This window comes from Chaetodon trifascialis, chromosome 17 (assembly GCF_039877785.1).
Source record: "Chaetodon trifascialis isolate fChaTrf1 chromosome 17, fChaTrf1.hap1, whole genome shotgun sequence".
NCBI classification, from domain to species: domain Eukaryota; kingdom Metazoa; phylum Chordata; class Actinopteri; order Chaetodontiformes; family Chaetodontidae; genus Chaetodon; species Chaetodon trifascialis.
In genome coordinates, this window is record NC_092072.1 from 16,208,676 (window position 1) to 16,223,875 (window position 15,200).

General features: G+C 43.3%; 1 protein-coding gene across 2 annotated transcripts in view; it reads right to left on the reverse strand.

Moving 5' to 3' along the window:
• Window positions 1–15,200, reverse strand: part of csmd2 (CUB and Sushi multiple domains 2) — a 225,303-nt gene that overhangs the window by 11,202 nt on the left and 198,901 nt on the right. For both annotated transcript variants that reach the window (XM_070983997.1, XM_070983996.1), the window contains exons 52-62: window positions 14,896–15,090; window positions 14,400–14,573; window positions 14,104–14,277; window positions 13,127–13,300; window positions 9,581–9,769; window positions 8,802–8,975; window positions 7,477–7,659; window positions 4,287–4,463; window positions 2,345–2,524; window positions 1,997–2,170; window positions 1,699–1,872 (exon numbers count right to left, since the gene is read on the reverse strand). In XM_070983997.1, coding sequence (XP_070840098.1) covers window positions 1,699–1,872; window positions 1,997–2,170; window positions 2,345–2,524; window positions 4,287–4,463; window positions 7,477–7,659; window positions 8,802–8,975; window positions 9,581–9,769; window positions 13,127–13,300; window positions 14,104–14,277; window positions 14,400–14,573; window positions 14,896–15,090 — 1,968 coding nt within the window. The remainder of the gene's footprint in view (window positions 1–1,698; window positions 1,873–1,996; window positions 2,171–2,344; window positions 2,525–4,286; window positions 4,464–7,476; window positions 7,660–8,801; window positions 8,976–9,580; window positions 9,770–13,126; window positions 13,301–14,103; window positions 14,278–14,399; window positions 14,574–14,895; window positions 15,091–15,200) is intronic.

Sequence of the window (15,200 nt, forward strand, 5' to 3'; positions counted from 1 at the left end):
CATTTTTCACAGCTCTGGTGTGAAATACTGATTGTAGGAGTGAAAGCTGTAAGTTACTGTGTGCAGACAGACATGCACAAACTACTACAAAGTCTCATTCTTCACAAACTTCACATCACTAATAACTCTCTATTCCTGCTCTGAGCAGATTATGACACAGTGACAAACCCTCCGGCCTTATAGGTCCATACACCCCGTTAATCAGCTAAACATTTTGCAAGAATGTGTTTCCTTTTTCTTGCAACAACAAATTCATTACATTGATCAAGTCGGAGGATAATAGTAAATTTTGCACGTCTTTGCAGTTTACAAAGAGTTGGGACAAGCAAAGAGGCTTCACTCAGCTTCACCTCTAGTCATTACAAACTGCCTTGATTTACCACCTTCATTTTATCCTAGTTCCTCAGGCTGGAGGCCAAAGTGAAAAGCACCATTTCTCATTTGAGTTTAGTGTAAAAGAAGGAAAAAAAAAAAAGAATGAATGGGACTTGACATTTATAAGAGGCTTCGACGGGTCTCAGAGCAGTTGTTGTACAATCTAGAATTTGGAACAAGACGCCACAGGAGGCCAGTCTGTCCACTGAATTCAGAGCAACTAACAGGTGTCGCAATAGAAGATGGAAAGCAGTCAGCAGTAGCTACATTCTGTACAACACAGGTTCTATTTTCAATTGATTACCTCTCACTAAATCTGTGTTTAACCTTTCCCACATTCCACGTGGCACTATACTTTCTCAACAGTGCCTGCTGTCAAAAGTATCTGATAAATAATGCAAAGTTAGTGGTATTACTGGTCGCTTTTACCTATAATGAATTCATGTTTAAACAGACTGTTGTTGGGTCATTTGTTGGCATGTGTGCATATTTTACAGCACTCAAAACATCACAATGGACCTAAGGGCTGAAGCAATTCATTTATTCGCACTTTGTTTCTGACCACAGTGTTATTTCCTTGAGTGCTTCTAATGGCAGCATCCACATTTATACCCTGTAATTCACATGGTATTTGTTCTTCTTGTTAAAGGAAGTTTATTGCTTAAAGAATGTTCATCAGAGCAAGGAACAATATTTCTGCTGACACAGATGCCAACAAAAGTATGAAGTTTTATGCTGGGACCAGTTTCACTTCAGCGTTTTTGCAAGCACCGCTTAAATGCAGGCAGCAAAAGGTGGCAGCATGTAATTTCACAAATTAGTCCCTGGTGCAGTCTTGGATTTCCAGACCTACAGTCTTTCTACATTATGTCTACACGGATACGAAAAATTTGACTGAACCCACTGTTATTCTGAAATAGGTTAAACAAATGTTCTTAATAAATACTGAACTAATTACACTGATCAGACTGGAAAAACAGAATCAATACAGCTTGTTAGCTTGCGCAAATGGTTTTGCATGCATTATTTCTCAGTTGCAAAAAGCAATCAGGATTACAAGGGAGAACATAATGCAAGGCAAGAAGAAGAGGCTTCTCTTACACTGATACTAGTGTTATAGTATTAAATGAAAGTAATGACATATAGTGCACAGTCTTTTGTGCTCTGATTATAGAACAAGGCCATAGGACATGCATCCTGCTGCCAACAACCACCATATCCTTCCTGCATTTCATTGCTTTGATAATCACATCAAGTACTGCATTCTAAAACATTCAGTGTGTTAGATTATACTGTGAATGGAGGAAGAAACAAGTAGCTTACCGATGCAAGAGGGTTGTGTGCCACTCCAGGTGCCATCATATTGACAATATCTCCTGGTAGAACCCACCAAGACGAGGGGAGGGTAGCAGGAGAAGGAGACAGAGGAGAGATAAGTGAACCCTCGGTCCTCCCTCCTCCCCTGGGCTGGCATCCCCGGGTCTCCACAGAACACAGCTACAGATGAAAGAGGAGGGAAATGTGAGGTCAGCCCCAAACATATTATACATACTTGGGTTAGAAAAATGTCAGAAAGGTATCAGTGACATGTAATCGAGTATTCCAGCGTGGTTCTACTTACGGAAACATTGGGGTTTCTCTCCGCTCCAGTTGCCGCTCCCCTGGCACGTTAACACAGTGGGGAGGGAGAGCTGGTAACCTTGGTTGCAGGAGTAGCTGATGCTTGAGCCCCACGTGAAGTCTGTACCGACAACCTGCCCATTGGGGATGGTAGGTGGTGGACCACAGACAATCGCTACAGGGAGACAAAGAGGCATTACAGGACTGCGTGGATTCTGCATCCTTGTTAAATCATTTGATGTGTTCCGGTCCAGGAAAGTATGTTCTTCTGTGACAACAACATCTTTAACACTCATTCTAGCCCTCCATAATCATGTGTTTTCATTCACATCATCCTACAAAACTTAACCTTTGCAGAGAGGTTTGGTGCCATTCCAGGTGCGGTCCTTGGTGCAGATGAGAGTTGAAGCCCGGTCAGCATCCATGGTGAAACCAGGAGAACACTGGAAACTGACCGTGTGGTTGTAGGTGAAATCATTGCCCAACCTCAGCCCATTGGCTGGAACTCCGGGGTCACCACAGTTGATTACTGCAGAATCAAACAAGACAAAGAAGTAAGAACAAATGAAAAGAGGTAACGAATGAATAATGAAGACAGAAGTAGTGGAACATGATGACAGAGATGAAAAAGAAGTTTGTTTGCACGAGGAAACATGAGAAAAGTACAGTTCACTACCCCATCACATCTGAGCTATATTATTTGGTGACAAAATAATTTGTTTTACATTTGATCGTACTCGGTAAAGCAAACATCACACAGTTAGGATGAAATACAATCAAGTAAACAAACTGTTTAAAATCACACACCAGATGGACACTAAGAGTTAATGAACTGTTAGATGTACTTGACCCGAGCAGTTCACCTCCCAAACAACACTCAAAGAGGCAGCACTGCTGATGTGTCTTTACAGGTAATTAGCACTTCATTCTTTTATAGACAACCAACAATAAGAATAAGAAATTATTATATATGCTTAAAAATATTACCTACATCTATGCACTTGATCTTCAATCATCACCACAGACAGCGTGACTTCATGCATTCTGCATATCTGAAAGACCTGTCCTTGTGCTTTGTCTCCACTCATGAGAGCTTTTAGAGTAGAAAAACTAAAACTAAATATTGTGATCAATCTTGTACAGTAGCTCCCTAAAGCTCCAAAAAGGAACCACATTTCTCCTTGATTATGCTTTTACATCCTACAGGGAAAACAGGGTGATTGAGTAACAACAGTGAGACATCCACTGTGTGACTCAGCAACATCGGGGCTCAACTCTGCTGTAAATGTCCAAGATAGAAAATCCAGGGCACGAAAGGACAACTTGTACTAAAAGTTGCCTTGGGACAAGAAGGCATTATTAAATGCATATGACCAACATTCCAGTGACATTCCCACTAGGGTGAGGAAACTGGGTCTCCTAGAGGTGTAGTGTTTCCCCTTGACTGAGCGAGCGTTTATATTTCCCACAGGGCTGGTAAGAGTGTGTCACCAGGAGCCACAGTGTCAATCTAGGAGTGTGGATCCAGAAACTGAGATACGGTGAGATAACTTCTCTTGCATAAGGGTATTCTTACAGTGTCACTGGTGAGTACCCCATGGCTTTGAGAGTGTCGGTGCTAAACAAAAAACAAGTGCTTACACAAGTGTAAATTTCTGCTACATCAGACACGTTCAAAAGAGGAGACGACCAAACCACCTCTGTCAAGTCAATCCATATTTCTCATACAATTTTCTCAGATCAATAGAAATCATTCAACTAAAACTGCTTTCCTCACGTCCATCGCCCACCAAAGATGTTCCACCGAAGTGTGCCAACATGTACCCTTTCATTCTTATGGATTACCAAGGTCTGAAATCCGTAATGGTGCTGCTTAGTGTTTATCCTCTCCATTCAGAAGAACTAGTTCTCTTAGTGACCTCTATTTGCCAGGGTCTCTTGGCTCTGCACAGCAGCTGCGTGTCTTTTGTGAAGCATGACGATAAAGGGCTGTCAGTCAGGAGTGAGCCATGCCTCAAACTCATTTTCTCCTACTGAGCCAAGGATCCACGAGTCATTCATCACTTAGAAAATGTCTGACTAGCCTGACTTAGATGTGGTCATGCATTTCTTATATAACATTGAATACCTTGCATTATATTACCTATTTAAGCTGTATTCCCCTTCTTGACAAGGCCTGGATATGTGTTCTGTAACCATTCAGTGTAAACTACTGTTTAAGTACAAATAAAGATGCGGGAAGTACTACACATATACTCTTAGGTTCATTCTCTGTGGGAGCTGTTAACTACCAGAGCATTCAGGCATGTTGCCAGTCCAGGTCCCGTTAACGGTACAGTGCCGGGTCAGAAGGCCAGTGGAGTAGTAGCCCTCCCTGCAAGCATACGTAATGGATCTGGAAAATGTTAGACCATCGTGGATCAGGATCTGGGCATTCCGTGGAGTTCCTGGGTTTCCACAGGAGATCACTAAAAATAAAAAATAAAAATAAAGAGAGAGAGAGAGAGAAAAAAAGGAGAAGAAAATGATTACGTTGTATTCATTTACAGAATAAATAAAGTGACCACAGGAGAAAGCGTGAGTTAATTATGCAAAAACACTTCTTTAACCCCAATTTCAAAACTGTGTAAAACATAAATAAAACAGTGTCATGTCATGATTAGCTAATCGTTTGAGACATATTCTCAACTGAATACAGTACAAAGACAATATATTTCACGTTCTCCTTCATCAACTTCATTGATTTTTGTAAATATATGCTTATTCTGATTTTGATGCAGCAACAAGTTTAAAACAAGTTGGGACAGGAGCAACAAAAGACTGGGTAAGTCGTGGAATGCTCAGTGTATTGTTAGAAGACTTTAAATGTAATAAAATGTGGGTTTTCTACAACTTTCCATTTATACTCCTTCATGTGTATTATATGCGTTTCCCTTTCCCTCTGTTCTTCATCCACCCACCCAACCACCACCCATCATCTTCCCCTGCGTCCAACTTCATAAGTAACTTTGATGGACACATCCTTTGCTCTGAAAGTCCCTTGGTGTCTGACCGGCCGCCAGCGACAGCTCTGTTCATTACAGTCTCCAGCTTGCCCCGGGCCCTCAGAGCCCCGTGGGCTTCGCCCTCCCGTAATGACCAGATGTGGCCTGGCCCTTGAAGTCTGTGCCAACCAAGAACAGGTGGGCAACCTCGGCTAGTGGGCATACCACGCACCAGAGAGGGAAGGAAACAGCGTGAGGCATGGGAGAGAGGTGGTGGTTGCGTGTGGAGAGGGGGTTGCATGTGTGTGTGTGTGTGTGTGTGTGTGTGTGTGTGTGTGTGTGTGTGTGTGTGTGTGTGTGTGTGTGTGTGTGTGAAGGGTGTTAAGAGCACAAGTAAAAACAGTCTGGGAGACAGGATGAAGCCTCTGGAAATAACACACTGTATACAAGGATGAGGAAAGAAAAGGGCCATGTCTTCACAGAGAGTAAGAAAAGGGGCTGGAAAAAGAAATACAATATAAGTGCGGAGAAAACTTGAAGGTGGAAAAGTGCAAGTGCAAGTTTTTGGATGGTTTCATTATTTTGGTGCTTCTGGGAGATAGGTAAAAACCCTTGGACACAACCTTTGGGCTGCTCACGCAACATCAAAAATGCAGACAGGAACATGCGCAAACCCCCACTGATACCAAGAACAACTACACTTTTTTCATTGTTTTTAACACTGTTTGTAACTTTTTCTGCATAGGTATAGGGCATTAAGACCCGGATCTATCAGACACACACTTCCCATTCAGACCATGAGCTTTTTCAGGTGTTGGCAGCAGACTGGATGCTGTGTTACACAAGGGCAAAAATGAAAAGCCCTATGATGTTAAATCAATCAAGAAATCATTCTGTTATGCCCCAACATAAAACACATGCAAATTTGCAATGTGTCTTTCATTCCATTTGCAAAGGCAGCAGCTAATTACACAATCAGTGACTGTTACTACATGATTAGCCACAATCTCAGAGTGAAGGAAAGCTTAAAATGTGCAATTCACTGGTGGGATTTGTTGTGATCGGCTAGCGCTGAAAAGGCATAAAAATATAAAGATGATGAAACATAAATGCTCATTAGCAAAGTAACCATATTCTAAAACATTCACTAACGCCACAATTAACTTAAATTGAGGAAAACGATGAGTGTCTATTAGCCCTAAAATTCTAACAAAAATCTATGCAAGCAAATGTTTGTAAAACTAATGCTGCTGAAGTAATTAAACCAACTTCAGAGGGAAGGCAGAAGAAGGGGAATGAAAAGTTAAACTAGATAAGAACTACAAGTTAATGAATGTAGATGTGTTACATATGTCTATAGTGCATTAGAGGTTCAGTGAACATCATAACTATCCAGCTGGCCTGTTCTACATGATGGTCAAATATTGTGTTCACTCATTACTGCTCTTCAGAAGTCCATCAAACCATCCATCCATTCAGTTTCCACCATTTAAGTTCAGGTTGCAGTGGTAGCAATGTAATCAGTAACCCACACATGATTTTCCCCAGCAATGTCCTCCAGCTCCTCATAAGAAATCCCAGGGCATTCGCAGGCCATATGGGATATGTAATCCCTCCATAGTCTTCTGGGTCTGCTCCAGGGTCTCCAGTTGGACGTGTCCAGAATACTTCCATAATACATAGGGGACGGTATCCTGATATGATTCCCGAACAACTTCACCTGGTTGCTTTCAATGCAAAAGAGCAGCTGTTCTACTGCAAGCTCTTCCTTGATATGCAAGATGCTCACTCTGTCCCTAAAGGGTTTTACTCTTTCGCTCACTACCCAAAGCTCATAACCACAGGTGACAGCTGGAACTTAAATTGACAGCTAAATTGAAAGCTTTACCTCTGAGCTCAGCTCTGTCTTCACCACAAATTGGTGGATGCCACACCAATCTATATTGATCTTATTTTACCCTCACTTCACCAGACCCAAAGATTTATACACTTCTTCACTTGCAACATTGAGATTGTGTCTAAAAAACAAAAACCGTAAGCAGAATCTCTGATAACATACAGGTTTGTGGAGTACAACACTCAATGTGAACATGACTTACCTCCAAGTACAGTATGTACACGGCTCCAGCTAAGGTTATATAAGGTTACCAGATGCAAGCAATGATCTCAGTACTTGTATTTCCACAGCTATCGCCACAGGACATGTTGGCTTTGTCCAACTACATGAAACTCATGTAGATTAGAGCCAGAACTCCCATGACCCCTCCAGTATCTGTGTGAGGGTGAAGGGATGAAGAGAGGAGGCTGAAATCCATTTTTATGCCCCTGAAACCAAAGCCTGACAATTGGCCGGAGTCTCCTTCCAAGCACATTGGCAAAAACTGCCTGAGCAGTGTGATCCTCTGTATAAATGTTATCCACCATCACCTTCAACCAGTCTGTTTGTCAGAGAAGAAAAAAAAAGCACACACTGTAAATACATGTACTTATTCCTTACCATGGCACTCAGGTTGGGTGCCGAGCCAGGTCCCATTGGTCAGGCAAGATCTCTCTGGCGAACCCTTCAGCATATAGCCAGGCTCACAGCTAAAGCGGACAACACTGCTCACTGTAAACTCTTCTCCGAGACGGATGCCGTGCACAGGAACGCCTGGATCTCCACACAGCCCAGCAGAGTCGCCTGGAAAAGAAAAAACATATTTAACACACCCAAGAAATGTATTCTCCACATGGGTGGTGTTTTCATGTTAAAGCACAAGAATAATTACATTTGATTAGAACATGAAAACAGACGCCTTCTCCCACCCGAGTGCCATCCAATAGGAAAATAACACTCCCCTTCCTCCCTAACGAGTGACTAGCTTCCTTCATTATATCTATTTGTTCAACATGCAGAAAACGTGCACTATGAGGTGATTTTTCTTTTCTACGACCCAACATATACTTTGCACCTTGCTTGATAATTCCATATCCTCCATTTAAAACAATCACAAACCGTTTAGAACTGCTGTGTGCTACTCTCGCTCCTCATTTTACAAGGCGCTGGTCAACATCACTTTAACAGTGCATAGCTAAGAAAGTCGGGCAAATCTTTATAAAAAGGTTAGGTTTATTGGCCGTTGACAGACCACTAGCAGTCCCTGGAGATATATATAAATGTCATGAATTGTGACATTAAACTGTCAGCATGCTATTTCACTGTCGGCTTGTGGGTGTCTGTGTGTCCGCCAGTTTGTGTGTTGCTGTCACATCTTTGTGAATGTGCTTGAATTTGTTCCTCTGTACATTTGCATGTGTGGACGCCACCCCCAGGCGCGTGCTTTAGGTATACTAGATTTTGTGAAGCGAATAGCTGGGAGCGAGCATGGGGCCCGATCTCTTTAAAGTGCTTCATAACCCAGCTGAGGTGTGGGCGTCCCTGTTCCTTAGTCTGATATGAGCAGATTAAAACAGTTTTATGGAGGACATTCTCTTTGCCCTTGAGCTCCATCCTTGGTCCACCTACTTCGCTCATTACCTGCTAACAGCTGCCACCCAAACTATTTATTTGTTGGCCTGGTATTATGAGGTTATCAGTGTGACTGGGTGCCGATATTACATCTGAATTAATCAAGTATTACGAGCAGGAAGCTAGACAGAGGATGAGAAAAGGGGCGAGACCAGCACAAAGTCTGCAGTACTGAAGATTGAAAGTGCTGGTTCCAATCTTTTAATTGAAGTTGATCTTGAAGGTTAAGATAGAACAGTTTCACAAAAGAGGGTTATTTTCAGTTGTATCTTTCTGAACCATCACACAGTCAATCTGGGTGTTGTTTTCCGTACCGGAGCAGTGTGGCGGCGAGCCGCTCCACTGGCCATCCAGCTGGCACATTCGCGTTGTGTTGCCAATGATGGTACGCTGGCCGATACAGCTGTAGCGGATGACTGAGCCTACTGTCCGACGGTCACCTGAGATCTGGGCGTAGGGAGGCATGCTGGGGCGGTCACACAGCACCACTGTACAATCAGATGAAAGAAAGAAACCAATGAACACATGGAGCTGCCATAAGGCCAATGTTAAACAAGTAATAAATGTGCCACATATTGAATAAACTGCCTTGAAAACTATGATGCTTAATAATGTTGAGTGACATTGGATTCATGTTTGTTAGCACTTCATTTCACAGTATCAGACCACAAGAAAAACAACAACAACAAAAAAAACACTTTCCAACCAGTTAAGAAACTTAATTCTGTCAGAATGCTTCATCAAACTGAGGTCTGTTTTGATTACAAATGTAAAACCTGATATCCTACTCTGCAGGGAAGTAAACCCAGTTGGGCTGAAATGGATTTGCATGGTTATTCAATTACTAGCAACAATTATGATAATCAATGAATCATTCAAGCCTGTTTTAACTAAATTGCCCCAGTAATGTGAGAAATCTGCTGCTTTTCTTTGTTTTATAGTGTCCTTTTAACATAATAAGTCACTTCACCTAAGGATCTGGGAAAGTGTCAGTTTTTCACCATTTCATGATATTTCACAAAGCAATCGATTGATTAATTATACAAAAAACATACATGCAGCAGCAGTTAAAACCAAGCCCTGAGGTACTCACACAGGCACTTGGGCAGGGAGCGATCCCAGGTACCGTCCCCCTGGCAGGATATGGAGCTGGTGCCCAGCAGGTAGTAGCCCGGGTTACAGCGGTATGACACAGTGGTCTGGAAGCTGTAGCGATGTGGCCCGCTGGGCAGTACCTGCCTGATGCTGTTTTCTACATGGCCCGGCTCTGTGCAGTTCACAACTGGAGAAGGGGATGCAGAGGTGGGGAATGGAGTAAAGGAGCCAGAGAGAAACATATCATGTGTAAGCATTTAAGGTTCAATTTAACAAATTATTTAACCTGGAAGTGGGATTTAATGTTAGAACATTTTTTCTTTGACAATTACATTCAAAATGCTCCTGGCAAGAAAGACAAGTAGGGAGCTCTTTTTGTCTCATTACAATAATACACTATACATCTTACTATAGATATAAAGGGAACATGGCCATTTTACAAGCAGAGATATTTCTGCTGCTTTCACTCTCTCTCTGTCCATTCCTGTCCTCATCTACTACTTCCACCCATCCAGCATCCATCCATCCACCCCAATCCAAATGAAGTAGCAGGCAGACTCCGGAAATAAACATTTGCTTCATTAGAGCCAGTCTCCTGCTGGCCGCCGTGGTGCAGAGATGGTGATGGATGGGGAGCTCAGAGGAGAAGAGGCACCATGTCAGTTTAGCACCAGATGGAGAGAGTTAGGGAAGGGGGGAATGAGGGATGAGTGAGGAGCGAGGGACAGCGAGGGGGGTGCTGTACAGAGTTAGAGAGGAAGGGACCCTGATGGTGTAGAATATATTAAAATTCATGACAGCATGTCAAGCTACGACTGCTACCAGCACCATTTCATCTTGAGACTCTCAGAAACAAGATGCAAACCAAAACCTCACACTGCCTCAACAAAGTCAGAGCAAACTGAGTAACAGTTGCTGTCTAGTTTATACTGTGAACCACAGCTAAATGTGTACTATGATGCCAAAACTCTAATGGCTTCTGAAACACTGTCTGGGTGTGCCCATACAGCCATTATGCCCCAGTTTGCCTTGCCAGTCTTGCCCCATGAGCGTGCCTTTGCCAGAGCCAAAATGAACCCATTGTATGCTAATGTGCCTAAAAGCTCGCTCATTTTCATGCTCCCAAGCTGGCCAGCGCAGCTAAATCACCCCCCAAATACCTATTATAATGTATTCCTTCCAGTAGAGTGCTGACCCGTGGTGCCATCATTTACAACTTACCGCATAATAACACTACAAAGTGTATTTGAAGCAGTGGAGCTGCTACAGCACGAGACTTTCCAAGCTCGGAAATTCAGCTTTGAAAAAAATGTGCTCGGGCAACGTGGGCTCAAAAGCGATCCAACACTCATCTAAAAACGACTGACCTCCTGGTAAATTTGTGTGTGTGGCCCAGTGGGCAGGGAGAGAGGAAGCAGGAGGATGAAAGCAAAAGAAGAATAAAAGTGAGAGGGGAAAAAGGGCTGAGGTAATTCATCTCTGTTCCACTCAGAAGTGGGGACCCCAGTCACCCTCCTCCTCTTGGCCTCCTGCCAGGTAACGGCCCTGTAAGTGGAGTGTCAGAGTGCGTTTTTTTGGGGGGGGGGTTTTTCTGTCCTGTGCCTCTTGCCTTTTATCGCTGAAAGACAAATAAACACACACACGAGTCATCCAAAGAAGGCGGTGTTCAGGCTCTGTTGCTGTGACTCAAATTGGCGGTGATTAGAGAGGGATAGGACACTGGCAGGGCCGGCAGTGCTGCCCTGCTCCTTGCGTTATTGACGGAGCCTACAGACTCTTGCAGTTACAGTCTGGACAGTGGAAATCATTACCTTTGTCTGACTGACTCCTGGCCCACCCTCACCTTTTTTTCCTGTCTTCTGTATCTATCCGGTGCTCTCTCTCCCCCTGAAAGAAAAGCCGGTGGTTCGGCTTAGCTACGGCTAAGGTGAGATGGATGAAGCAGATGTCATCCCAGCACTTATGCGCTCCAACTCAGGGGAGGAAGCACATGGCAGACAGCAGAGCACACCTCACCGAACATGTCTCGAATGCTGTAATTAAGGTGATAAATCTGATTGACAAAAAGACCTCTAAGCTACTTATGTCTCAACATCAACAGTGAGGATAATGTGCCATCAAAACAGACGCCCACACCCACCCACGCACACACAAACTCCGAGGCTCATACAAAATGCAACTCCGAATCAGCATCTGCATGGAAACAAGGCCAATGCAAATATCATGTCACGACTGGAGTGGAGAGATTTAAGGCATATGTCTGGGAGAAAATCTCACCTGCTTATGCATGCAGCAGCCACATGCACTTCTCCCTTTTTTTTTCGGTTCCTGTGAGACTTGTAACCTCCTCATCCCTTCATAGATGTCTAAAAAAAAAAGGGCCAAATCCTTTCTCCTCATTTAAAACAAACTCATAAGTCAATCCGTCACTGGTTCTGTCACTGCCTTGTCACATCCAGGGCCCGACCTTGCGAGCGCCCTTTCTGTGCCTGTCACAAAGCCCTCAGTTAGTGAGGACTTAGAGACAGACGTGGGTGCCGAGATACATCGCTTGTCGCAAAAACACTGCCAAATTAAAAGTCCTTGCCTCGCTTATTCAAAGCAGAGCAGGGTACTTCTTATTCTGAGCAAAAGCTGGAATGCGAATCTCCAAAGGCTGCTGTCTTTCATACAAGCTCAAGGACCCTGTGATTGTTTTTGGCTGCCTCTGCATGGTTATCAACCAAGTTTGCTTCCCTGACAGACAGGTTAGCCTTTGGGTGCAGCAGAGGTAGTTAGGCTAAGAGGAAATAACATCAATTGTAAATATTATCCAGAACCTCCACGGACCACGTGGGTAGGACCGTGGTAATTAAATAATCCAGGCTTCTCTTTGGTTTTTCATTTCAATTTCCCCTAATATGCATCGTTTACACTCTTCCTCCCTCCAGGTGCCTCTGCGCTTCATCTCCGCTCTCTCTGTGATTGGGGTCATCTGTGGTCACAGACGATATGACCTTGCACAACACGATAGGTAATTCAATACCTACCCACACAAATGGATGAGAACACGAGAAGAGCCACAGCCTCACAGGCTTGAGTATGTGGAAGCAAACACACTGTTTGACAGTGTCCTCACTCTGATATCAGTCTCTTATTGAGCTCTCAAATTACTCAAACAGCATGATACAACAACTACCAACAATACTGCTGTGTTAACCTGATACATTGTTAATGTAGCTGTGCTGTGATCATAACATGCATTTGAACATGGTGCTTGTATTTGTATAAGGTGTATGCACATACAAATTTTGAAATTATAGAGGTGTCAGGAGAAAATAATTTGATAAATTGTTCTCTCATATTACTAATTTGTTCACTCACTTGACAAATTGCACAAGTTTGTGGCCTGAAATTGCTTTTTTAAAAAAATAAAAGGATCAGGAACATATCTTCCAACAGTGCTGTTTTTTTTTTTAATTTATCCATTCATTTGTAGGCACGATGTTCTCCAAAAACCCTCGATGCATTGACTGATAAGCTTTGAGAACTACCTGACACTTACTTTTACACCTGGGGAGGGCGTTGCTCCACTGCCCATTGGCCTGGCAGATAGATTTTACAGCTCCCTGGAGAACGTATCCGGTATTGCATACAAAGCGCACAGCGTCATTTAAGTTGAACTGGGTTCCTTGGGTCATACCGAAGGTGGGGTTTCCAGGATGACCACATGTGATGGCTGGGAAAGTCAAAGGAGAAAGAAAATCATGGTTGCACATACGCAGAGCAATTCTAATGTAATCTGTGGGTTTAATATCAAACTCCCGAGGAAGGTAATATCACACTGACAACAAAGCTGTGCTGCTACAACACAGAATGTAGTTATTGATCCAAACTAACTAGAGCCACAGGCATAGAGGAATACAGTGTTTTCATTTGGATGAATTATCCCATCTTTGACAGTGTCATGGTAAAAACTACATTTTCATCCATCCATCCATTATCTATACCGCCTATCCCTTTCGGGGTTGCGGGGGGCTGGAGCCTATCCCAGCTACAATGGGCGAGAGGCGGGGTACACCCTGAACCGGTCGCCAGCCGATTGCAGGGCCAACTACATTTTCATGTTGTGAGAAAAACGTGGTTCATACAGTGTGTTTTACACAGGAGCTTGTCCAGGAGCTTGCTGTAAAAATGTTCAATAACAGGAATTAACGATGATCAGTACCAGACGGCTCAGCTCTAATCACACTAAGTCGGCGGTCGGTATCGGACCTAAACTAGCCTGATACGAAAATCCCTGGGTAATTTATGTCAGTACTTATTACAAATCGCCGATCAACAACCCCATTAATTTGAGAAAAAGGCAGCTTTGTTGTTCTGAGGTTTTGTTTATGTTAGCCACATAGCTTACCAGTGGTCCTAGTGGAAAATGTTTTCTGACGCCCAACTCTATTCAGCTAAGCAGTTTAGAAGTCTTCAACCAAACACTTTGCCACCCACAGCTTTATTGATAACTGACTGCTGTCTGGGGGCACTTACGGACACAGACAGGAGTGCGTCCTGACCAGCGGTGATCCTGTTCACAGATTCGCACTGACACCCCAATGAGACGAAATCCTGGGTTACACTGATACACAACGCTGCCTCGATAGTTATAATTCTCCCCGATGATCTGTCCGTTCACTATGGGCTCCGGGGTGCCACAGTGGCCAGCTAGAGTTGAATGAAGAAGAAGAAGAGAGTCACCGTCTGACAGAGGTGATTTTGAATAACTTTTGAGGCAAACTGCGGGACTTTATCAACTTCCAATCATTTTTGGGTATATCAAATCTCACCTAGACACTGGACCTGTGTTCCACTCCAAAGTCCATTGGACATACACTCTCGTACCCGAGAGCCCACCAAGGTATATCCAGTGTTGCAGGAGAAAATGGCAGTGGCTCCATAAACAGTCAGTGTCCCAATCTTGTTGCCATTTGGTGGGGTTCCAAGGTCCCCACAGGAGATGACTGAAATTGGAAAACAATATCATATATTGCAAATGACCCATACGGTCAAAGTATAATCAACGATATTCATTTGTTCTGTTTGGAACATGGTTTTGTTTGGTCTTCATTTACTTTGTTTTGGTTACAACATTTGTGCCTATTTACTTATGGTCTATTCTTAATATCACAGTGGAATAAAGACACATTTGGATGCAATTATTTTTTATGCTTGACAAATTGCTTTGTTTCTGAGAGACAAATTTTCATTTCTTACTGCGAAAGAGAGCATAAACTTTAGAAACTGAAGGAAAATGAAACAATGAGATGTGCAGTTTACACTTACTCTCGCAGACCGGGCGTGGATCTGGGTAGTTCCAGGTGCTGTTGGCCTGGCAGCGAATGACCCTTTGACCCCTGTAGTAATATCCCGGGTCACAAATGAGCATCATTATGGCATCATATTGGTTTTGAGTTCCATAGATCAGCCTCCATCTCCCATGTTCCACAGCAGAGTGGCCGATGTCGGGGCAGGTGACAGCTGGAAAGTCGGAGGGTAAACAGACATAATTAAATCAAATATCTACTTGAGTTCGGAACTGTATCGAACCTGAAAGGAATGTCTGGAACGCAAATGAATAAACTGACAAT